The sequence below is a fragment of the Pseudophryne corroboree genome, chromosome 1, assembly GCF_028390025.1.
Source record: "Pseudophryne corroboree isolate aPseCor3 chromosome 1, aPseCor3.hap2, whole genome shotgun sequence".
NCBI lineage: Eukaryota > Metazoa > Chordata > Amphibia > Anura > Myobatrachidae > Pseudophryne > Pseudophryne corroboree.
In genome coordinates this window covers 648964675-648989435 of record NC_086444.1, presented here as the reverse complement: position 1 = coordinate 648989435, position 24761 = coordinate 648964675, and the positions used below count along the sequence as shown (strand labels likewise).

At 47.0% G+C, this 24761-nt stretch overlaps 1 protein-coding gene across 4 annotated transcripts in view; it reads left to right on the top strand.

Annotated features, from left to right (window-relative positions):
* RNF38 (ring finger protein 38) overlaps positions 1-24761 on the top strand; it is a 514010-nt gene that overhangs the window by 415986 nt on the left and 73263 nt on the right. For all 4 annotated transcript variants that reach the window (XM_063914635.1, XM_063914636.1, XM_063914638.1 and 1 more), the window contains 3 exons: positions 3280-3493; positions 3624-3791; positions 15566-15736. In XM_063914635.1, coding sequence (XP_063770705.1) covers positions 3280-3493; positions 3624-3791; positions 15566-15736 — 553 coding nt within the window. The remainder of the gene's footprint in view (positions 1-3279; positions 3494-3623; positions 3792-15565; positions 15737-24761) is intronic.

The window sequence follows — 24761 nt, the reverse complement described above, 5'->3', positions numbered from 1 at the left end:
GAATGACATGCATGAATTAGTAAATCTTGTTACTGTTTCATGTATACCGACTATCATTGATATGCCAGTGTATTTGATGTGTGGTGGTTGTACTGAGGTATACTAAAGGTCAGTGGCTTAGGTGGGACAGTGTTTACCATGTAGGGGGCAGTTCATTTGCCGTTTGATCGCCCATCTAAAGTGACGGGAGATTGCAGCGGCAATATTCAGTTGATGCCGCTTTTCGAGCCCATCAGTAGCACGCCTAGCTGCATAAAGCAGCTAAACCTGATTAAACTATTGGGCGTAATGCAAAAAGTCCACACTTCACGCATTTCAGCTCCCCCCAGGGAATGCAAGCTAAAATGCCAGAGCCGGCAGCCAATTGCGCCCCGATAGAGCAACATTTGAATAGCTCAATTGGGTGCCATCTGCTGGCTGCCAGCTAAAATAACAGTTAGATTACCCCCAAAATTTACAATGTCTGTAGCATCTAGTTACCAACTCTCCAACTATATTTCCAGCACGTGGATATGGCTTTGTATTTAATTATCTCCTGAGTTCTTTCGGTCTTTCACAAGTGTTGCTATTGACAGTAGTAGTGTTTTTAGACTAACTGCCATGTTACAGGCGGTGTTTGAAAAATGATAGAAGCTGATTGGTTTGTACTTTATTACCGTGCAATTTATCATTCTCCAAGGCTTGATAAATCTGGACCATAGTTCCTTGAAGTATAAAGTTCGAACTGTATCTCGCATATACACTTCCCAATCTGTGTCCACTTTGTCATCTGTGGCACACTTGGGCCTCATTCTTTTTATTGTGGAGGTTGCTCTTCTGCCACTTTGCAGATGGCTTCTCTGCATAGTTTATCTTCTTTGCAATCATGTTTTGCGAGCTGTTGCTGATGGGATATGGTGTTTTCCTCTGCAAACCAAGTAAAGAATATCTTAAGTTTGCAGTGCTGTTTTAGGATTTACTTGCTTAATTACTGTTAATGTAACATTTTGTCCCATAGTGTTTAGTGGGTTTCACCAAGCAAAGAGAATATAACGTACATGTAATCTACCGATATATATTGACATGTCGCTGTGTGTGTACTGACCGCCTGTACACATGCTGCGGCAGCCAGGAGTGATTGACAGCTGAACTGGGCCGGCATGTATACACGCCCGCCCAGTTCATGACGTCAGTGTATGCACAGCACACTGCCTGATCCGTCCATAGATATATCTGTCGATCAGTTGATCGGCAGATATATCTATCAGTTTGTACCTACCTTTACTGTGGACACTGTAATAAGTATATTGTAGCACATTTAACATCTGTACTCGATCAGTTTTGTGGGAAATATAAGAACTTGGTTTTAAAGCCTGCTGTGCTTCCATTGGGCAGTGCTTTTATTAGCATTTGTTAAATATGCTAATTAAGTCTGAACTATCATTGTGGAGTTTTGTTTTTTTCGTTGAAACCCTTTTATACATGTTAAAAGAACCAAGCTGTGTTCATTGGCTACCATGTTTTATGATGTGTGTTCATAAATTTATTGTGCAGATGTAAGGTATTTGTGTGTGTGTAGTGCAGGTATTGGATCTAGTAATAAGACAATAGTTATTAAACATGGCGTGTAAAATATTTTTTTATAAATTCTATCACCCTTTGAGCACAAATAAAAACCACAACAGACTCGCTCAAAACCCCTGCTAGCTTTTATTTGGTTGTAGAGAATTGTCACTAGAAATATACCCCGGGCGATGTGGTGAATTGGGCAACGTGGGGAAACTATCAAGTAGTTAATGGAATGAAGTCAAAATTGATTTTGGAGAATCTCTATCCACTTATAGTATATCCAAAATGCTTGGGCTATAGGACAGTCTCGCCAAACGTGTTTAAGGCAACCAAGATCATATAATAAAATGTTTGTGCTAGCTCAATGTAAGGATGTGAGCCTTCTCTTTGCTACAGTGGCAGTGCCTCTTCAACTACCTACTACTTCGTACAAGTACATTTTTAGTGGAACTATGCGTGTGCAGCTAAACCTAGATGGAAACCTCATTGAACAAGTGGATACCTTTTTTTAAATTCCTGTGTTCAACTATCAATGGTCAACCGCTACAAGCTGCATCACAAGGTGCATAGGTTGTGCCTTAGCTGCCTTTGCATCCCTGAAAAAAAGGCCTCTGGAACCAACATTATCATTATCACAAAAATTATGGTAATTCGCATATCGGTTAGAACAATATTACTTTATTGTTCAGAATCATGGACAATCCTTAACAACCTATCCAGGCTGGGCCATTTCCAAATGAGCTGCTTACAAAACATACAACTATGCACAGGCATAGTTCCAGTAACAGACCACTAGAGAAATGAAAACATCCGAAAACAATGTCAAGACCGACCCACGACTGAATCCTGCGGAGCCTAAAAGAATACCATACCAGTGCCTAAATCACACATGCCCGGATGGATGGAAAATAGCATGTGCTGTGCCAAAGAGAACATGGCTAAAGCAGGTTGCCCAAGACCTTTAACTGCTGCACTTCCATATTGATAATGCAAAGCAAGCCACCCTAAACTGATCCCAATGGTTTGCGGTTATTAGAGATTCCCTGCTTTGGCTGTCCAGTGACGGCACGCTTACCTTACTGGCGCTAACGTCAATTATGTCCATCTTATCTTAGCTGCAGTGAGTTAGCCTCGTAAGCCAGCAGTTATCAGCAGAATCCTCGATAAGCAGCCCCAGGAGACCCGTTATCAGACTCTAACACATGGGTTCGCATTGTTATCACGGATCCCACGTGTTATCGGCTGATAATGGGTGAGTTACCGCACGATAAAAACGGGCTGCAATTGGTTAGCCCGATAGCGTTATTGGGCTAAAAGCCCATTATTACCATGTAGTAACTCACCGCACCTAATGGTATACTGCCCTAAGTCACATTAAATCTAAAGACTGCGTATAGTGTTTAATGGGTCTAAACTGCAGAAGCAGGCATTCATGTTTGTTCACGAATACTGCATGTCTGTTCTGTATGTCTAGTACTCTCATTGACCATTACTGCATGGTGTCTACGTTGTCATTTTTATTTAATGGTGTATAACACAGTACATCAAATTTTACAATCCATTAGTAGTTATTCAATTCTGTGCATGCCACAGTGGATCTGATCTAATTTCTCTACCAAAGGTATATACACACTTTAACCAATTTAGCCAGAAGCCAATTAATGTGCCAGCATATTTACATGATGCAATGTCATTCAAACATGATATGACTAGTTATGTTTTTCTTTTTAGCCCTCCAGTTAGGAGACAAAGAGGAAGAAGGGACAGACTGTCTCGCCACAATTCCATTAGCCAAGATGAAAATTATCTCCACCTCTCTTATGGTCAACAGCAGCCAGTAGAGGAGCCCAGGGCTTTCCACCCACCGAATGTATCCCCTCGCATGTTGCACCCGGCTGCACATCCACAACAGCAGAATGCTGTAATGGTTGACATTCATGAACAGGTATGAAAGTTTACAGCTCTTACACTTTTTAGAGGCTATACAATTTACTTGTTGTATCCTTTATATGAAATGTATGTCTCTAATGCTCATTTCTTGTTACTGGGCTTGTAATTAGCTTTCTCTCTTTCAGATTCACCAGGGCACAGTGCCAGTTTCTTACACTGTCTCAACAGTAGCCCCACACGGAATCCCTCTCTGTACTGGGCAACACATCCCAGCTTGTAGTGCACAACAGGTACCAGGCTGTTCTGTGGTCTTCAGTGGACAGCATTTACCAGTCTGCAGTGTGCCGCCTCCTGTAAGTTGTGAAATGCTATTCAGTTATAATATACATGTCATAATGCCTTTTCTCTGACGTCCTAAGTGGATGCTGCGACTCCGTAAGGACCATGGGGAATAGCGGCTCCGCAGGAGACTGGGCACAACTAAAGAAAGCTTTAGGACTACATGGTGTGCACTGGCTCCTCCCTATATGCCCCTCCTCCAGACCTCAGTTAGAATCTTGTGCCTGGCTGAGCTGGATGTACACTAGGGGCTCTCCTGAGCTCCTAGAAAAGAAAGTATATTTTAGGTTTTTTATTTTCAGTGAGATCTGCTGGCAACAGACTCACTGCAGCGAGGGACTAAGGGGAGAAGAAGCGAACCTACCTGACTGGAGATAGTTTGGGCTTCTTAGGCTACTGGACACCATTAGCTCCAGAGGGATCGAACACAGGACCCGACCTCGATCGTTCGGTCCCGGAGCCGCGCCGCCGTCCCCCTTACAGAGCCAGAAGCTTGAAGATGGTCCTGGAAATCGGCGGCAGAAGACTTCGGTCTTCAACATGGTAGCGCACAGCACTGCAGCTGTGCGCCATTGCTCCTCATGCACACCTCACACTCCGGTCACTGATGGGTGCAGGGCGCTGGGGGGTGGGGCGCCCTGAGCAGCAATATGAATACCTTGGCTGGCAAAAAAATCACAATAATATAGTCCCAGAGGCTATATATGTGATAAATACCCCTGCCAGAATCCATAAAAAAAGCGGGAGAAAAGTCAGCCGAAAAAGGGGCGGGGCTATCTCCCTCAGCACACTGGCGCCATTTTTTCTTCACAGTGCAGCTGGAAGACAGCTCCCCAGGCTCTCCCCTGTAGTTTTCAGGCTCAAAGGGTTAAAAAGAGAGGGGGGGCACCACATTTAAGCGCAATATTGTGTATACAAGCAGCTATTGGGGGAAAAAAATCACTCAGTTATAGTGTTTATCCCTGCATTATATAGCGCTCTGGTGTGTGCTGGCATACTCTCTCTCTGTCTCCCCAAAGGATTTTGTGGGATCCTGTCCTCAGTCAGAGCATTCCCTGTGTGTGTGCGGTGTGTCGGTATGGCTGTGTCGACATGTTTGAGGAGGAAGGTTACGTGGAGGCGGAGCAGATGCCGATAAATGTGATGTCACCCCCTGTGGGGCCGACACCAGAGTGGATGGATAAGTGGAAGGTATTAACCGACAGTGTCAACTCCTTATGTAAAGGGCTGGATGACGTAACAGCTATGAGACAGCCAGCTTCTCAGCCCGCGCCTGCCCAGGCGTCTCAAAGGCCATCAGGGGCTCAAAAACGCCCGCTACCTCAGATGGCAGATACAGATGTCGACACGGAGTCTGACTCCAGTGTCGACGAGGTTGAGACTTATACACAATCCACTAGGAACATCCGTTGCACTCGGCAATGAAAAATGTGTTACACATTTCTGACATTAACCCAAATACCACAAAAAAAAGAAAAAAGAAAAAAAAGGGGGTTTTATGTTTGGGGAGAAAAAGCAGCCAGTGTTTTGTTCCCCCATCAGATGACTGAATGAAGCGTGGGTTCCCCTGATAAGAAACTGGTAATTTCTAAAAAGTTACTGATGGCGTACCCTTTCCCGCCAGAGGATAGGTCACGTTGGGAGAAATCCCCTAGGGTGGATAAGGCGCTCACACGTTTGTCAAAAAAGGTGGCACTGCCGTCTTAGGATATGGCCACTTTGAAGGAGCCTGCTGTTAAAAAGCAGAAGGCTATCCTGAAGTCTGTATATACACACTCAGGTACTATACTGAGACCTGCAATTGCCTCAGCATGGATAGTGCTGCTGCAGCGTGGTCTGATACCCTGTCAGATAATATTGATATCCTATACAGGGATACTATTTTGCTAACCATAGAGCATATTAAAGACGTCGTCTTATATATGAGGGATGCACAGAGGGATATTTGCCGGCTGGCATCCAAAAGTTAATGCAATGTCCATTCTGCCAGGAGGGTATTAGGGACCCGGCAGTGGACAGGTGATGCTGACTTTAAAAGGCACATGGAGATTCTGCCTTATGAGGGTGAGGAATTGTTTGGGGATGGTCTCTGGGACCTCGTATCCACAGCATCAGCTGGGAAGAAAAATTTTACCTCAGGTTCCTCACAGCCTAAGAGAGCACCGTATTATCAGGTACAGTCCTTTCGGCTTCAGAAAAGCGAGCGGGTCAAAGGCGCTTCCTTTCTGCACAGAGACAAGGGAAGAGGGAAAAAGCTGCACCAGACAGCGAGTTTCCAGGATCAAAAATCTTCCCCCGCTTCATCTGAGTCCACCGCATGACGCTGGGGCTCCACAGGTGGAGCCAGGTGCGGTGGGGGCACGTCTCGGGAACTTCAGCGACCAGTGGGCTCGCTCACAGGTGGATCCCTGGGTTCTGCAAGTAGTATCACAGGGATACAAGCTGTAGTTCGAGGCGACTCCCCCTCGCCGTTACCTCAAATCAGCCTTGCCTGCTGCCCTCGGAGAAAGGGGAGGTAGTACTGGCGGCAATTCACAAGCTGTACTTCCAGCAGGTGATAATAAAGTTACCCCTCCTTTCAACAAGGCCGGGGTTACTATTCCACAATGTTTGTGGTACCGAAACCAGACTGTTCGGTGAGACCCATTCTAAAATTGAAATCTTTGAACACTTATATACGAAGGTTCAAGTTCAAAATGGAATCGCTCAGGGCGGTTATTGCAAGCCTGGACGAAGGGGATTACATGGTATCACTGGACATCAAGGATGCTTACCTGCATGTCCCCATTTACCCTCCTCACCAGGAGTACCTCAAAATTGTGGTACAGGACTGTCATTACCAATTCCAGACGTTGCCGTTGGTCTGTTCCCGGCACCGAGGGTATTTACCAAGTTAATGGCCGAAATGATGATACTCCTTCGAAAAAAGGGAGTTATAATTATCCCGTACTTGGACGATCTCCTTATAAAGGCGAGGTCCAGGGAGCAGTTGTTGGTCGGAGTAGCACTATCTCGGGAAGTGCTACAACAGCACGGCTGGATTCTGAATAGTCCAAAGTCGCAGCTGGTTCCTACGACGCGTCTACTGTTCCTGGATATGGTTCTGGACACAGAACAGGAAAAAGTGTTTCTCCCGGAGGAGAAGGCCAAGGAGTTGTCATCTCTAGTCAGAGACCTCCTAAAACAAATACAGGTGTCGGTGCATCAATGCACGCGAGTCCTGGGAAAGATGGTAGCTTCTTACGAAGAAAATCCGTTCGGCAGGTTCCATGCAAGGATCTTCCAGTGGGATCTGTTGGACAAGTGGTCCGGGTCGCATCTTCAGATGCATCGGCTGATAACCCTGTCTCCAAGGGCCAGGGTGTCGCTGTTGTGGTGGCTGCAGAGTGCTCATCTTCTAGAGGGCCGCAGATTCGGCATACAGGACTGGGTCCTGGTGACCACGGATGCCAGCCTTCGAGGCTGGGGGGCAGTCACACAGGGAAGAAACTTCCAAGGACTATGGTCGAGTAAGGAGACTTCCCTACTCATAAATTTTCGGGAACTAAGGGCCATTTACAATGCCCTAAGTCAGGCTAGAACCCTGCTTCAACACCAGCCGGTGCTGATCCAGTCAGACAACATCACGGCGGTCGCCCATGTAAACCAACAGGGCGGCACAAGAAGCAGGATGGCGATGGCAGAAGCCACAAGGATTTTCCGATGGGCGGAAAATCATGTGTTAGCACTGTCAGCAGTGTTCATTCCCGGAGTGGACAACTGGGAAGCAGACTTTCTCAGCAGGCACGACCTCCACCCGGGAGAGTGGGGACTTCATCCAGAAGTCTTCCAAATGACTGTACACCATTGGGAAGGGCCACAGGTGGACATGTCGGCGTCCCACCTCAACAAAAAGCTAAAAATATATTGCGCCAGGTCAAGGGACCCTCAGGCGATAGCTGTGGACGCTCTGGTAACACCGTGGGTGTACCAGTCGGTGTATGTGTTCCCTCCTCTGCCTCTCATACCGAAGGTACTGAGAATAAAAGGAGAGGAGTACGAACTATACTCGTGGTTCCGGATTGGCCAAGAAGAGCTTGGTACCCAGAACTTCAAGAAATGATCTCAGAGGACCCATGTCCTCTGCCGCTCAGACAGGACCTGCTACAGCAGGGGCCCTGTCTGTTCCAAGACTTACCGCGGCTGCGTTTGACGGCATGGCGGTTGAACACCGGATCCTAAAGGAAAAAGGCATTCCGGAGGAAGTCATTCTTACGCTGATTAAGGCTAGGAAAGATGTGATCGCAAAACATTATCACCGCATATGGCGAAAATATGTTGCTTGGTGTGAGGCCAGGAAGGCCCCAACGGAGGAATTTCAACTGGGTCGATTTCTGCACTTCCTACAGTCAGGAGTGACTATGGGCCTAAAATTGGGTTCCATTAAGGTCCAGATTTCGGCTCTGTACATTTTCTTCCAAAAAAGAACTGGCTTCACTGCCTGAAGTTCAGACTTTTGTTAAGGGAGTGCTGCATATTTAGCCCCCGTTTGTGCCTCCAGTGGCACCGTGGGATCTCAACGTGGTGTTGGATTTCCTGAAGTCGCATTGGGTTGAGCCACTTAAATCCGTGGAGCTAAAATACCTCACGTGGAAAGTGGTCATGCTGTTGGCCTTGGCGTCGGCCAGGCGTGTATCAGAATTGGCGGCTTTTGTCATGTAAAAGCCCTTATCTGATTTTTTTATATGGATAGGGCGGAATTGAGGACTCGTTCCCAATTCCTTCCTAAGGTGGTATCAGCTTTTCATGTGAACCAACCTATTGTGGTGCCTGCGGCTACTTGGGACTTGGAGGACTCCAAGTTACTGGACGTAGTCAGGGCCCTGAAAATATATGTTTCCAGGACGGCTGGAGTCAGGAAAACTGTCTCACTATTTATCCTGTATGCACCCAACAAGCTGGGTGCTCCTGCTTCTAAGCAGACTATTGCTCGCTGGATCTGTAGCACGATTCAACTTGCACATTCTGCGGCTGGACCGCCGCACCCTAAATCTGTAAAAGCCCATTCCACGAGGAAAGGGGCTCTTCTTGGGCGGCTGCCCGAGGGGTCTCTGCTTTACATCTTTGCCGAGCTGTTACTTGGTCGGGTTCAAACACTTTTGCAAGAGTCTACAAGTTTGATACCCTGGCTGAGGAGGACCTGGAGTTTGCTCATTCGGTGCTGCAGAGTCATCCGCACTCTCCCGCCCGTTTGGGAGCTTTGGTATAATCCCCATGGTCCTTACGGAGTCCCAGCATCCACTTAGGACGTCAGAGAAAATAAGATTTTACTCACCGGTAAATCTATTTCTCGTAGTCCGTAGTGGATGCTGGGCGCCCATCCCAAGTGCGGATTGTCTGCAATACTTGTATATAGTTATTGTTTAACTAAAGGGTTATTGTTGAGCCATCTGTTGAGAGGCTCAGTTATATTTCATACTGTTAACTGGGTATAGTATCACGAGTTATACGGTGTGGCTGGTTTGAGTCTTACCCGGGATTCGAAATCCTTCCTTATTGTGTCAGCTCTTCCGGGCACAGTATCCTAACTGAGGTCTGGAGGAGGGTCATAGAGTGAGGAGCCAGTGCACACCAGGTAGTCCTAAAGCTTTCTATAGTTGTGCCCAGTCTCCTGCGGAGCCACTATTCCCCATGGTCCTTACGGAGTCCAGCAGCATCCACTACGGACTACGAGAAATAGATTTACCGGTGAGTAAAATCTTATTATTTCTCTTACGTCCTAGAGGATGCTGGGGACTCTTTAAGGACCATGGGGTATAGACGGGCTCCGCAGGAGATAGGGCACCTAAAAAGAACTTTGACTATGGGTGTGCACTGTCTCCTCCCTCTATGCCCCTCCTCCAGACCTCAGTTAGATTCTGTGCCCAAAGGAGAAAGGGTACACTGCAGAGAGCTCTCCAGAGTTTTCTGTTTTAAAAGAATTTTGTTAGGTTTTTTATTTTCAGGGAGTCCTGTTGGCAACAGGCTCCCTGCATCGTGGGACTGAGGAGAGAGAAGCAGGGCTGGCTTTACGGTTGGGCTCTGTTTCTAGGCTACTGGACACCATTAGCTCCAGAGGGTGTCGGAACACAGGTCTCACCTGGGATTCGTCCCAGAGCCGCGCCGCCGTCCTCCTCACAGATGCCGAAGATAGAAGCCGGGTGAGTATGAGAAGGCAGAAGACATCAGATCTTCATGAGGTAAGCCATTGCTCCCACTATACACACACAGAGCAGCGCTGGGGGGGGGCGCCCTGGGCAGCAATATTCCTCACTTCTGGGCATGTTGAGATGGATTTGGCTGCGGAGGCAGTAAATCCAAGAATCCCCCGCCATTTTAATAAAAAAAGCACTGGGACCGAAGCCCGCCGTCGGGTGGGCGGGGTTTGATCCTCGGCACTAACCATCGCCATTTTCTCCACAGAAGCTGCATGCTGAACGCTGGCTCCCTGGTCTCTCCCCTGCTGAACTTCACAGGCTGGGAAAAAAAGAGGAGGGGGGCACATTGGCGATGCAGTGAGTGGGATTTGGAATATTATTATATAAAAAAAGCGCTATCTGGTCATATTTTTCCACAGTGTTATTAAGCGCTGGGTGTGTGCTGGCATACTCTCTCTCTCTCTCTCTCTCTCTCTCTCTGTCTCTCCTAAGGGCCTGGTTGGGGTTTTTTCCCCTTGTAGGTTAATCCCTGTGTGTGTGGGGTGTCGGTACGTGGTGTCGACATGTCTGAAGCGGAAGGCTTCTCCAAGGAGGAGAGGAGGTGGAGCAAATGAGTGGTGTGTCCCCGTCGGTTGTGCCGACTCCGGAATGGATGGACATTTGGCATATGTTGAATGCAAGTGTGGCATCTTTACATAAAAGGCTTGATAAGGCTGAATTAGGGGGGACATCAGGGGGTCAATCCTCGGATTGGACCGACTCACAGGGCCCGTCGGGGTCTCAAAAGCGTCCCTTAACAAAGACACTACTACCGACACGGATTCTGATTCCAGTGTCGACTATGACAAAGTAAAATTGCACCCTAGGGTAACTAAAACCATTCAGTGTATGATTGTGGCAATAAGGGATGTGTTGCATATTGAGGATGAACCCTCGGTCCCCGACACAAGGGTACACATGTTTAAGGAAAAGAAACAGATTATTAATTTTCCCACATCTCATGAATTAAATGATTTCTTTGGGAAAGCTTGGGAGATTCCGGAAAAGAGACCGCAGATCCCCAAAAGAATTTATATGGCATACCCCTTCCCTAAGCAGGACAGGGAGATTTGGGAATCACCCCCCCCCCCCCCCCCACTGTGGACAAGGCCCTGGCGCGCTTGTCCAAGAAAGTGGCGCTACCGTCTCCTGACACAGCGGCCCTTAAGGACCCTGCAGATCGCAGGCAAGAAACTACCTTAAAGTGTATTTATTCTCATACGGGTGCTGTGCTAAGACCGACAATTGCGTCGACATGGGTGTGTAGCCCAATTGCAGCTTGGACAGATGAGCTGACAGATCAATTTGAAAATATGGATAAGGATACTATATTCTTAACTCTAGCCCATATTAAAGACGCAGTCTTATTTATGAGGGATGCTCAAAGGGACATTGGACTGCTAGCTTCTAGGGCCAATGCCATGTCTATCTCGGCGAGAAGATCCTTATGGACTCGCCAATGGAGGGGTGCTGCGGATTCCAAAAAACATATGGAAGTACTACCCTATAAGGGTGAGGTATTGTTTGGGGATGGGCTGACGGACCTGGTTTCCACAGCTACAGCAGGTAAATCAAATTTTTTACCATATATTCCCCAACAGCAAAAGAAAGTAACACCCTATCAGATGCAGTCCTTTCGGTCGCACAAGTCCAGAAGAGGTCGTGGATCCTCTTTCCTCGCCAGAGGTAAGGCCAGAGGCAAAAGAGCACCTGCTTCGGCAGGTGCCCAGGACCAAAAGTCCTCCCCGGCTGCTCCAAAACCCACAGCGTGACGCTGGGGCTCCCCTGAGGGAGTCCGCACCGGTGGGGGCAGGTCTTCGACTTTTCAGTCAGGCCTGGGTCAGATCAGACCTGAATCCCTGGGTGTTGGAAATAGTTTCCCAGGGGTACAAACTGGAATTCGAGGAGGTGCCCCCTCGCCGATTTTTCAAATCGGCCCTACCAGCTTCCACATCGGAAAGGGATGTAGTGTTAGCTGCAATTCAAACGCTGTGATAATCAAGGTTCCCCTGCACCAGCAGGGAAGAGGTTACTACTCAACCCTATTTGTGGTCCCGAAACCGGACGGTTCGGTCAGACCTATTTTGAATCTGAAATCCCTAAACCTGTACATAAAGATTCAAATTCAAAATGGAATCACTCAGAGCGATAATAGCCAACATGGAGGAGGGGGAGTTTATGGTGTCTCTGGACATAAAGGATGCGTACCTTCATGTCCCCATATATGCCCCCCATCAGGAATACCTGAGATTCGCTGTACAGGATTGTCATTGCCAATTTCAGACGTTGCCATTTGGACTTTCCACGGCCCCGAGGATTTTCACCAAGATAATGGCGGAAATGATGGTGTTCCTGCGCAAGCATGGAGTCACAATTATCCCATACTTGGACGATCTCCTGATAAAAGCGAGATCAAGGGAGAAATTGCTGAGCAGTGTGGCACTCTCTCTGAGAGTGCTTCAGCAACACGTGTGGATTCTAAATCTACCGAAGTCACAGTTGATTCCGACAACTCGACTACCGTTCCTAGGTATGATACTGGATACGGATCAAATGAAGGTCTTCCTCCCAATAGAGAGAGCCCAGGACATCCAGAACATGGTCAGAGACCTGCTAAAACCGAAAAGGGTGTCAGTTCACCAATGCACTCGAGTTCTGGGAAAAATGGTGGCGGCCTACGAGGCCATTCCCTTCGGAAGGTTCCTTGCAAGGACTTTTCAATGGGACCTTCTGGACAAGTGGTCCGGGTCCCATCTGCACTTACATCGGAAAATAACTCTGTCCCCAGGGGCCAGAGTGTCTCTCCTGTGGTGGTTGCAAAGTGCTCACCTGCTGGAGGGTCGCCGGTTCGGAATTCAGGACTGGATCCTGGTTACCACGGACGCGAGCCTCCGAGGATGGGGAGCGGTCACACAGGGAAAAAACTTTCAGGTACTTTGGTCAGACCAGGAGTCTTCAATGTGTTGGAACTCGGGGCCATTTACAACGGCCTTCGACAAGCGGAGAGTCTTCTTCGAAACCTACCGGTTCTGATTCAATCAGACAATGTCACAGCAGTGGCTCATGTGAACCGCCAAGGCGCGACAAGAAGCAGAGTCGCGATGGCGGAAGCCACCAGGATTCTTCGCTGGGCGGAAAATCATGTAAGCGCTCTGTCGGCTGTCTTCATTCCGGGAGTGGACAACTGGGAAGCAGACTTCCTCAGCAGACACTATCTCCATCCAGGAGAGTGGGGACTTCATCAAGAAGTCTTTGCAGACATAACACGTCTTTGGGGAACTCCTCAAATAGACATGATGGCGTCACGCCTCAACAAAAAGCTTTGGAGGTATTGTGCCAGGTCTCGGGACCCTCAGGCAGTGGCAGTAGACGCTCTGATAACACCGTGGGTGTTCAAATCGGTCTACGTGTTTTTTCCTCTTCCTCTCATCACAAAAGTGTTGAGGATCATAAGGCAAAGAAGAGTACAGACGATACTCGTTGTCCCAGACTGGCCTCGAAGGGCCTGGTACTCAGATCTACAAGAGATGCTCACAGGAGATCCCTGGCCTCTTCCTCTGAGGGAAGACCTGTTGCAACAGGGGCCCTGTGTATTTCAGGACTTACCGCGGTTACGTTTGACGGCATGGCGGTTGAACGCCGAATCCTAGCGAAAAAGGGGATTCCGGAAGAGGTCATCCCTACTTTAATAAAGGCTAGGAAGGAGGTGACTGTTAAGCATTATCACCGTATCTGGGGTAAGTATGTGTCTTGGTGTGAGACCAAGAATGCACCTGCGGAAGATTTTCATCTGGGTCGTTTTCTCCACTTCCTACAGACAGGAGTGGATATGGGCCTGAAATTAGGCTCTGTTAAGGTTCAGATTTCGGCCCTCTCGATTTTCTTTCAGAAGGAATTGGCTTCTCTTCCAGAAGTCCAGACGTTTGTAAAGGGAGTGCTACACAGCCAGCCTCCTTTTGTGCCTCCAGTGGCACCGTGGGACCTCAACGTGGTGTTGCAGTTCCTAAAATCACACTGGTTTGAACCGCTTAACAAGGTTGAGTTGAAATTTCTTACTTGGAATGTGGTCATGCTGTTGGCCTTGGCATCGGCAAGGCGAGTATCAGAATTGGCGGCTTTGTCACACAAAAGCCCCTACTTGATTTTTCATGTGGATCGAGCTGAATTGAGGACACGTCCGCAATTTTTGCCTAAGGTGGTTTCTTCATTCCATGTGAATCAACCTATTGTGGTGCCTGTGGCTACAAGTGACCTGGAGGATTCCAGATCCCTGGACGTAGTCAGGGCCTTAAAGATTTATGAAGCCAGGACGGCTAGAATTAGGAAAACAGAGGCTCTGTTTGTCCTGTATGCGGCCAATAAGATTGGCGCACCTGCTTCGAAGCAGGCTATTGCTCGCTTGATCTGTAATACGATTCAGCAGGCTCATTCTACGGCTGGATTGCCGGTACCGAATTCGGTTACGGCCCATTCCACTAGGAAGGTGGGTTCTTCTTGGGCGGCTGCCCGAGGCGTCTCGGCATTACAACTTTGCCGAGCGGCGACTTGGTCGGGGTCAAACACTTTTGCTAAATTCTACAAGTTTGATACCCTGGCTGATGAGGACCTAGCGTTTGCTCAGTCGGTGCTGCAGAGTCATACGCACTCTCCCGCCCGATTGGATGCTTTGGTATAAACCCCATGGTCCTTACGGAGTCCCCAGCATCCTCTAGGACGTAAGAGAAAATAAGATTTTAAACCTACCGGTAAATCTATTTCTCCTAGTCCGTAGAGGATGCTGGGCGCCCGTCCCAGTGCGGAAACTCTGCAAGACTTGTATATAGTTGTTGCTTACATAAGGGTTATGTTACAGTTGAAATCGGTCTTGGACCGTTACTGTTATTGTTCATACGGTTAACTGGTTATGTATGATCCAGGTTACATGGTATGATTGGTGTGGGCTGGTATGAATCTTACCCTTGGATTTCTAAATCCTGCCTTGTATTGTCCGTCTCCTCTGGGCACAGTTCTCTAACTGAGGTCTGGAGGAGGGGCATAGAGGGAGGAGCCAGTGCACACCATAGTCAAAGTTCTTTTTAGGTGCCCTATCTCCTGCGGAGCCCGTCTATACCCCATGGTCCTTACGGAGTCCCCAGCATCCTCTACGGACTAGGAGAAATAGATTTACCGGTAGGTTTAAAATCTTATTTTTTGCAGCCCCACCCTACAATTGAGGGGCTCAGTGGAAGAGTCACATGCCACTCTCTTTCAAATCTAAATGGTTTTAAACTTTTGCTGACATCAAGTAGCGTTTGCCATCAAGTGTCTATTCCACTAACTTTTAATATAGTGGCATGTGCCTGTTTCTCACCAGAAGCAAAACACAAATTCCTGGTATAGACCTATCGAACAGGGGGCCATAAGTCAATGGCATGTTTATTTTCCAGTGAGCACCTCAATTAAGTTGTAATTTGTGAACCTGCTTTTGTCCTGAGTAGATCATACTAAACACAAATCTTAATTTGTTATCTGGAAATACATTCTGCTTGATTTTTTTTTTTTTCTTTTCTTTTTTTTTCTTTCCCTCTTTACAGATGCTTCAAGCCTGCTCAGTTCAACATTTACCGGTCCCCTATGCTGCTTTCCCACCCCTTATTTCCAGTGATCCTTTCCTACTGCATCCACCACACCTTTCCCCACATCATCATGCTCATTTGCCGCCTCCTGGCCAATTTGTGCCCTTCCAGACACAACAGTCTCGCTCGGTAAGAATAATTTAGCAATTTACTGATTGCACTCAATATCTGCATGTGTCTAAGTCTGCTGATTGGTTTGTGCGTTTGTTTTCTCCTAATTATGCTATTGAAACATTACATGTCACAGGTTTAATTTAGAACTAAGTAAATTTGGACGTGCTAGATGTCAGTGAGGCATTTTTACCACACAAAGAGCTGTTACTGTTTTCGTAGAAAAAGAGATGATTATAAGAAAAATGATACTGATGGAAAACTTCATGTTCTGTAACCTTTGTCACAGTGTTAAATGTATTCAGACACTATTTTAAGGTTTATTGATCCTTGGTTAATATTAGGACTCAATTATAGATATTTATCTGCTCTGGGATTCCAGTGGTAACTGAGGCTTGGTTCAACTTCATTTATGGAGAACATTATTTTTGGGACCATGTCAGTGAAGCTTCTGTAATTTACTGTAGTGTGCAATATTCAGTGGGATGTGTCGTGTATTAAGTATAATCTGTTATCACATAACACTGAACTCTGACATCTAGCAAACCAAGTATTGTCTCACTGCTAAATGAGTGATGTGGCTTTACAGACTGTATGGAGGTAGAATGTTAAAGGGTAGCTTTTTCTCTCTCTCTCTCTCTCTCTCTCTCTCTCTCTCTCTCTCTCTCTCTCTCTCTCTCTCTCTCTCTCTCTCTCTCTCTCTCTCTCTCTCTCTCATTTTTTAACCTGCTCCTACATTTGTGTGTTGGGTTTTGTTTTTTTATGTAGTTTTTATTGATTTTCATGAAAAAAAACAACAACAAAACACCCCAACATAAGCAGTACTATTGTGACAGACAGACATATTTGGCAAATAACACGTACAGTGGAATAATAATAGCGAAGTACATATATAATAAGGATGTGCAGCATAGTTATGGATAGTATAATAACGTTATCGCAGAATTCTAGTAACTCGATCACCCGAAGGCGCCATTCGGGCTCTCCCAGTTTCCAAACAAATAGGAGTATAAATATAAATTAAGAAAAAATAAATACACTACCATTAGAAAAGAAAAATAGAAACTAGAAAACAAGTGTCTGGTCAATCATGAGATTAACAAAAATAAAATAAACCAAATTACTCAAATCAAACCTCCCCAAAACTCCCCACCCTGTATAACCTACCCCCAACCTAGGTATACTTGGATCCCATAAACTGTACCAAAAGCAACCCTCCCCATAACCCCCCACCCTGTATAACCTACCCCCAACCTAGGTATACTTGGATCCCGAAACAAGTAACCCCTACTCCCACTAAATACACTATCTATCTAAACACCTCAATGAAGGATAGTAAAATAAATAACTGACGGGGCAAAATACTAATGGCTCCAACTAGGATAGGTTGAACTCTCTCATACTAAAGGACATAAAGTTCCTCTCCACATACAGTAGTACTTGACATCAGTCTGACGTATTGAAGAACCCAAAGCAAGAGTAAACATAACTCTGCTTATTGCTTCAAACAAAGAATAAATATCATACAGTAGGCATTAATGAGAATTATAAGTATAAATCGGGTATACAGTATGTAGACCCTTCTAATATAGGGAAATAGTACTACTATATATTAATTTTTTTTTTTTAAAAACAGGATATATGTACATATTTACCCCAGAAAAAATGGGGTATCCAGAGATGGATGAGGTATCTCCAATACTAAGGTGTTGTATCAGTAGTCATTAGTCTTGCCAAAGTTCAGCTCCCTGACAGAGCAAAAATATAAAACCAGGTCCATCCCAGGGTGATCGTAAATAAACATTAAAGCATCCGGCAAATATAGATGGTAAGTCCTGGGGTCGTAAGATCTTCAACAGAGACATAGAAGGAACCAATGAGGGAACATTGGCATCAGAACAACATCCAGGTTTGACGAACCAAGAAATCTCTGATTTGACCAGAATCACCAGAAGACTCAAGTCCACAGTATAATCAGCTTCAGGTGCAATAGGAATTATAGTATTATAGTTTAGAGACAGATGCTCAGCATTTCCTCCGATACATTGCTCAGGTAGACGAGGAGAGGGGGTAACAACAAGTATACTGCCACATATGTGAAGGAGCCGTTAAGTAGTGGCATGAATAGCCTGGAGTATTCTCTATAAGGAGATATCTATGGTTCCAAAATTAGATCTGAAGCAGGAGATCAGCCCAGTATGTAAAGCAGACCAGTCTCCATAACGGTAAACCGCTGCAAAATGGCGGCTAGCACACCACCAAATTCAGGAGTGACAGGAACTATGGGTGAGACCGGGATACCGCTTAGATATATTAGGGATAAAGTACAGACCTTTTTAAAGTGTCTCCGCTGAAAAGCCTCTGCGGGCTGTTTCCAAGATGTCTGTAGGAAAGTAATAAGGGAATACGTCACCTGGAGTTTCCTGCTTTCCCCCGGTGCTGTGCAGACGTTAATGCGGGGGAATTATATGGCCAGGTAAAGCAGGATAATGTGTACGTCTCTCCTCTGTATGGGGCTCCCAATCAGTCCGCAGTCTCAAAAGCTCACAATTGTCCGCAATCTAGGGTTTGGAGCTCGGCTGACGGGTGCTGTGAGAAATTTAGTTCGCGGCTAAGTAGGTGGTGTCCTGCTCCTACATTTTTAGCACTGTAGGCCCACAGCAAGGGTGGAAAAGTGGCTTATTTATACCTTTCACATAGAGCTCAGTAAAAGTTGAATGTGGTAGGATTTATGAAATTAGCTTCCCCGTAATGAAACCTCATAAGTACTACATATCTGAGTTAAGTTTGTTTACCCTTTTTTTATGGCTGCATGTCTACCCCAAAAATGCAGCAGTGTAAAAATGTATGCTGTTATTTTGAGAAGTACGCATCTGTTCTTGCATTTCATGTGAAACCTATACAAGATCGTTAAGTGAATGTGAACACGTGTTTTAAATTGGTTGGCTGCTTCTGCCACACCGATTGCGAACAAGTGCATAAATTCAAGCATACAGCCATGTAATATCCATAAAGCAACATTAACAGTAGAATGTGTCCTACTGAAAAGCAAAGTTGCTTTTAAGGTGCTCCTTTTCCAGTAAGCCAGTTTGTTCTATTTCTGTCTCAGTAGAGTGGCATCGGTTATCTGTATGTGCTGCTATTGTAAAGTGGAAATGTCTAGGAGCAACAACTACTCAACTGGGATGCAGAAGGTCACATATTCTCACAGAAGGAGGCCGCTGAGTGCTGAAGCATGTGACTCTTAAAATTAGCCATTTACAACCCACGCTAGTTCCTTACTGCCTCTGGAAGCAATGTCCGCATAAGAACTGTTCGGTTGCTTCATGGATTAGGTTTTCTCTTACGTCCTAGAGCAGGGCTGGCCAAACCGGTCCTCGAGATCTACCAACAGTTTGTTTTCCAGGCCTCCTGGAGATCTGTAGAATTGTCAGTTAGGAATGAATGCAGCAAATCTTAATTAATTAGTAATTACACCTGTGCATCAGCTAGGAAGTCTGGAAAATGTGAACTGTTGGTAGATCTCGAGGACTGGTTTGGCCAGCTCTGTCCTAGAGGATGCTGGGGTCCAATTTAGTACCATGGGATATAGACTGGTCCTTTGGGAGCCACTGGCACTTTAAGAGTTTAATAGTGAGGAGCCGGTCACAGCTAGGGGAGCTCCTAGGGATCTTTCTAGCTTTGTTGTTTTCTAGAGTTAGGTACAGAAAGGCTGCTGGCAACAGCCTCCCTGCTTCGTAGGACTTGGGGGGGGGGGGTGGGAGGGGGAGAAGAGAGAGAGTAGGAATCAACTTCCTGAAGAGTTAATGGTTCTCTACTCCGCTGACAGGACACTGAGCTCCTGAGGGTGCTGTTCGCAAGCCCACAAGGCAACCGCTCACTCCCGCAGCACGGCCGCCACCCCCTAACAGAGCCAAAAGAAAGAAGAGTGGTGAGTACAGCGCCGGCGTCCTGGTTAGCGGGTCGCCGGCGGGTATGGTGGCACAAGGGTGGGAGCGCAGCTCTGACAGGCTGCGCTTCGGGAAGGCTCAGCAACACAGTGTACGGCGCTTTGAGGGGTGTCCTGAACCAGCGCGGATACACCTTACACTGGTCACACAGCTAATCCTGCTGTTAGCACAAAGAAACCTCAGGCCAGTATAAACAATTAATGCAGGAAGCCGCGCGCCATTACAAGGTGCGGGGCTTCCTCTCAGAGCGGATCCAGCACTCACCAGCGCCATTTTGTCCCTGCAGATCATATGAAGACACTGATAGGGAGTGCTGCCCTCCACATAGCTCCAGCTATAACTCTGCAGTACCAGGGTGTTATAGACAGGGGGTAGTGTGATAATAGTACTAATTAACCTATTAAGGTTAGTCAGTGTCGGACTTTTATCATAACTGCCTGCAGGGGCGCTGTGTGGCTGGCTCCTTATACTCTGTGACTCCCTGAAGGTGCTCTGGGGGAAACGGTGTCTGACATTTTCCTGTGTGTAAGTGTATATCCACATTACCATGTCTAAGGACTCTGTGTGCTGTGCTGCAGAGTGTTTATCTTCTTATGCGGAGTCTATTCCATGTACTCAGGACTGCAATATACTGTCTCAGCCGTCTGAATCCAAACCCCCATGGGTTGATTTTTTTTTTTAAGGGGAATGCTATCCCAGATTGCAACTAGGATGTCACATACTGAGTAAGAGATGCAGTTTTTGAGAAAATCTGTAGAGAGTTTGAAGTATTCAGCACCCACTACTTCGTCTAAACCTCCACCTACATACCCGCAAAACGTACACTTGCCCAGATAATGCAAGTTGACACTGATATTGACTCTGATACAGGGGACGGTGAGGGGGATATGCAGGGGGGAGATGCATCCCTTGCTAAAGGGGTGCAACTGATGATTGAAGCCATTAGGGATGTTTCACACATTTCTGAGAACGTACCTGAACAGGTGGAGGAATCTTATTTTACAGTAAATAAGAAATCCTCGCTTACCTTCCATGCTTCTAAGGAGTTAAACTCCTGGTTTGAAAAATCCTGGGAAAACCAGAGAGAAAATTTCAGTTCCCTACAAGAATTCTCATTGCTTTCCTTTTCCTTGAACAGGATAGAAAGAAGTGGGAAAACCCACCTATAGTAGGCGCTTCTGTATCTAGGTTGTCTAAAAAGGAGGTATTTACCTGTCCCTGGTTCAACCGCCTTAAAGTAGCCAGCTGACCGCAAGATTGAGACTATGCTCAAATCACTATACACTGCTACAGGCGTGGCTTTAAGGCCTATTGCTTGTGCATGGATTTCTAACGCCATAGTAAAGTGGTCAGGCACATTACTAGAGGACTTCGATACTATGGATAGGAGTGACATTGATTTGTTTTTACGTCACATACAGGAGTCTGCAGGTTTCACGGTGGAGGCCATGAAGGACATTGGCCGGCTTAATGCAAGGGCTACTTCCCTGGCAGTATCGGCACGCAGAGGACTCTGGATACACCAATGAACTGCGGATGCAGAATCTAAGAAAAGTGTGGAGACCCTGCCCTTCACAGGTCAGGCACTATTTGGACGCATTGGATGCATGGATTTCCACGGCGACTGCGGGTAAGTCGAGATTTCTTCCCTCCGCAGCAGCACCGGCTAGGAAATCTTATCCTACGCCTACACTGCACTCCTTTCGGACCTGCAAAAAATGTAAAAAAATCCAAACCCCCACCCCCAACTTCTTTAGAGGAGGTCGGGGGAAATCCAGAAAACCTGCAGGTTCCCAGGAACAGAACCTGGTTCTGCTTCCTCCACATCTTCAGCATGACAGTGGACCTCCCAGCCTGGAGATCGGGTAGGTGGGAGCGAGACTGAAAGATTTTAGTCACGTCTGGGAGTCATCATGCCTAGACCACTGGGTGACACATTGTTGCCCAGGGCTACAGATTGGAGTTTCAGGAACTCCCACCTCACAGATTCTTCAAATCAGGCTTACTAGTTTCGCTGACAGAAAGTGCTATCCTGCAGGAAGCCGTTCAAAAATTGGTACGAACAAATGTCATTGTTCCAGTTCCACCTAAAAACCAAGGGATATTACTCAAACCTGATTGTGGTACCGAAACTGGACGGTTCGGTAAGGCTTATATTAAACTTGAAGTCATTGACCCCCTACTTGAGGGTTTTCCAATTCAAGATGGAGTCTCTGAGAGCGGTTATCTCAGGTCTGGCAGAGCGGGAATTCCTAGTATCCCTGGATATCAAGGATGCATACCTTCACATTCCAATCTGGCCGCCTCACCAGGCTTATATACGGTTTGCACTACAGAACTGTCACTGTCCGTTCCAGACATTGCCATTTGGCCTCTCCACAGCACCGAGGGTGTTCACCAAGGTTATGGCGGAGATGATGCTCCGGAAACAGGGAGTGAATATAATTCCGTATCTGGACGATCTGCTAATAAAGGCATCTTCCAAAGAGAAGCTGTTGTAGAGTATTGCACTCTCAATTCAACTGTTCTGGGATCATGGGTGGATCCTGAACCTTCCAAAGTCACATTTGGAACCGACACGGAGTCTGTCCTTTCTTGGGATGATACTCGACACGGGAGTGCAGAGGGTGTTTCTACACTGGCGAAAGCATTGGTGATCCAATCAATGGTTTTGAAGCTAGCCCGGGTATCGGTTCATCAGTGCATTCGACCTTCTGGGAAAGATGATAGCCTCGTACGAGGCTCTCCGGTACGGAAGATTCCATGCAAGGTTCTTCCAGCTGGATCTCCTGGACAAGTGGTCGGGATCACGTTTTCACATGCACCAGCGGATACGCTTGTCGCCGAAAGCCAGAATTTCGCTCCTCTGGTGACTGCAAACGTCTCAACTACTTGAGGGCCGCAAGTTCAGGATTCAGAATTGGATTCTTCTAACCAGGGATGAAAGTCTCAGAGGATGGAGAGCAGTAACCCAGGGGGTAAACTTCCAAGGAAAGTGCTCAGGTCAGGAATCTGTCCTTCCAATAAACATTCTGGAACTAAGGGCCATATACAACAGCCTTCTACAAGCGGCACATCTTCTACAAGATCGAGCCATTCAGGTTCAGTCGGACAACGTCATAGCGGTGTCCTACATAAACAGGCAGGGCGGAACGAAGCGCCGAACTGCGATGTCAGAGGTAACCAGAATCCTCCTCTGGGCAGAATGGCACGCGCTGTAGGCAATCTTCATTCTGGGAGTGGGCAGGAGAATGGGGCCTCCGCCTGGAGGTATTCGCAGAGGTAACAAGCCGATGGGATGTACCTCAGGTAGACTTGATGGCCTCTCGCCTCAACAAGAAGCTTCGGAGGTACTGCTCCAGGTCACGAGACCCACAAGCAATGGCGGTGGATGCCCTGGCAACTCCGTGGGTGTTCCAGTCAGTGTATGTGTTCCCTCCACTTCCACTAATCCCAAGGATTTTCAAGCTAATAAAAAGAACAAGTGTTCTGGCAATCCTCATTGCTCCGGACTGGCCAAGAAGGCTTGGTACGCGGATCTACTCGAATTACTGCTGGAGGATCTGAGGCCTCTTCCACTTCGCGAGGACCTTCTCCTACAGGGGCCGTTCGCCTATCAAGACTTAACGCCCGCTACGTTTGACGGCATGGAGGTTGAACGGCAGATTTTCGCTCGGAATGGCATTCCGAACAAGGTCATGCATACTCTGATCCAAGCTAGGAAGGGGGTAACGTCTCAGCATTACCATCGGATTTGGAAAATATACGTGTCTTGGTGTGAATCCAGGAAGTTTCCTATGGTGGTGTTTTAACTGGGACGTTTTCTCCTCTTTCTGCAAGCCGGTGTGGCTGTGGGCCTACGCTTGGGCTCCATCTAGGTCCAGATTTCTGCCTTTTCCATTTTCTTCCAGACACAATTGGCTGCTCTCCCTGAGGTTCAGACATTCTTGAAAGGAGTTCTGCACATCCAACCACCTTTTGTGCCTCCTACGGCACCTTGGGATGTTAATGTGGTGCTGCAGTTCCTGCAATCGGATTGGTTCGAACCTATAAGGGAGGTGGACGTAAATTTCTTACTTGGAAGGCAGTCACACTGTTGGCATTAGCATCTGCGAGACGTGTCTGAATTAGGGGCATTGTTGCACAAGAGCCCCTATTTGATTTTCCATGAAGATAAAGCTGAGCTCAGAACGTGTCAGCAGTTTCTTCCAAAGGTTGTCTGTTTTTCTTATCAACCAACCCATTGTGGTGCCAGTGGCTACTGACACCTCAATTACCTCAAAGTCCTTGGATGTCGTGCGGGCTTTGAAGATGTATATGAGGAGGACTGCTCGTCACAGGAAGTCGGACGTGCTATTTGTCCTTTATGATCCCAACAGGATTGAGTGTCCTGCTTCTAAGCAGACCATTTCTTGCTGGGTCAGGCTTACTATCCAGCATGCTTATTCTACAGCAGGTTTGGCGTGTCCAAGATCTGTTCAGGCCCACTCTACCCGTAAAGTGGGTTTTTCCTGGGCAGCGGCCCGGGGTGTCTCTGCTATTAAGCTTGCCGAGCGGCTACTTGGTCGGGGTCGAACACGTTTGCTAAGTTGGATACTTTGACCAATCTTTAGGTCCTCAGTGGCCAATCAGTTCTACAGGAACCTCCGCACTCTCCCTCCCGTACTGGGAACTTTGGTACATCCCCATGGTACTAAATTGGACCCCAGCATCCTCAAGGATGTAAGAGAAAATAGGGTTTTAATTACATACCGGTAAAGCCTTTTCTCGTAGTCCGTAGAGGATGCTGGGCGCCCGCCCAGTGCTTCGTATTCCTGCATTGTTACTTGGTTAAGTTTGTTGGTTCAGCCATTGCTGAATCGTTCAAAGTTGGTTAGCTTGGCTTTCCTTTTTGTTATGTGTGAGCTGGTGTGAATCTCACCACTGTCTGTGTATTTCCTTCTCTTGAAGTTTGTCCGTCTCCTCGGGTGCAGTTTCTAGACGGAGTCTGGTAGGAGGGGCATAGAGGGAGTAGCCAGCCCACACTATTAAACTCTTAAAGTGCCAGTAGCTTCCAAAGGACCAGTCTATACCCCATGGTACTAAATTGGACC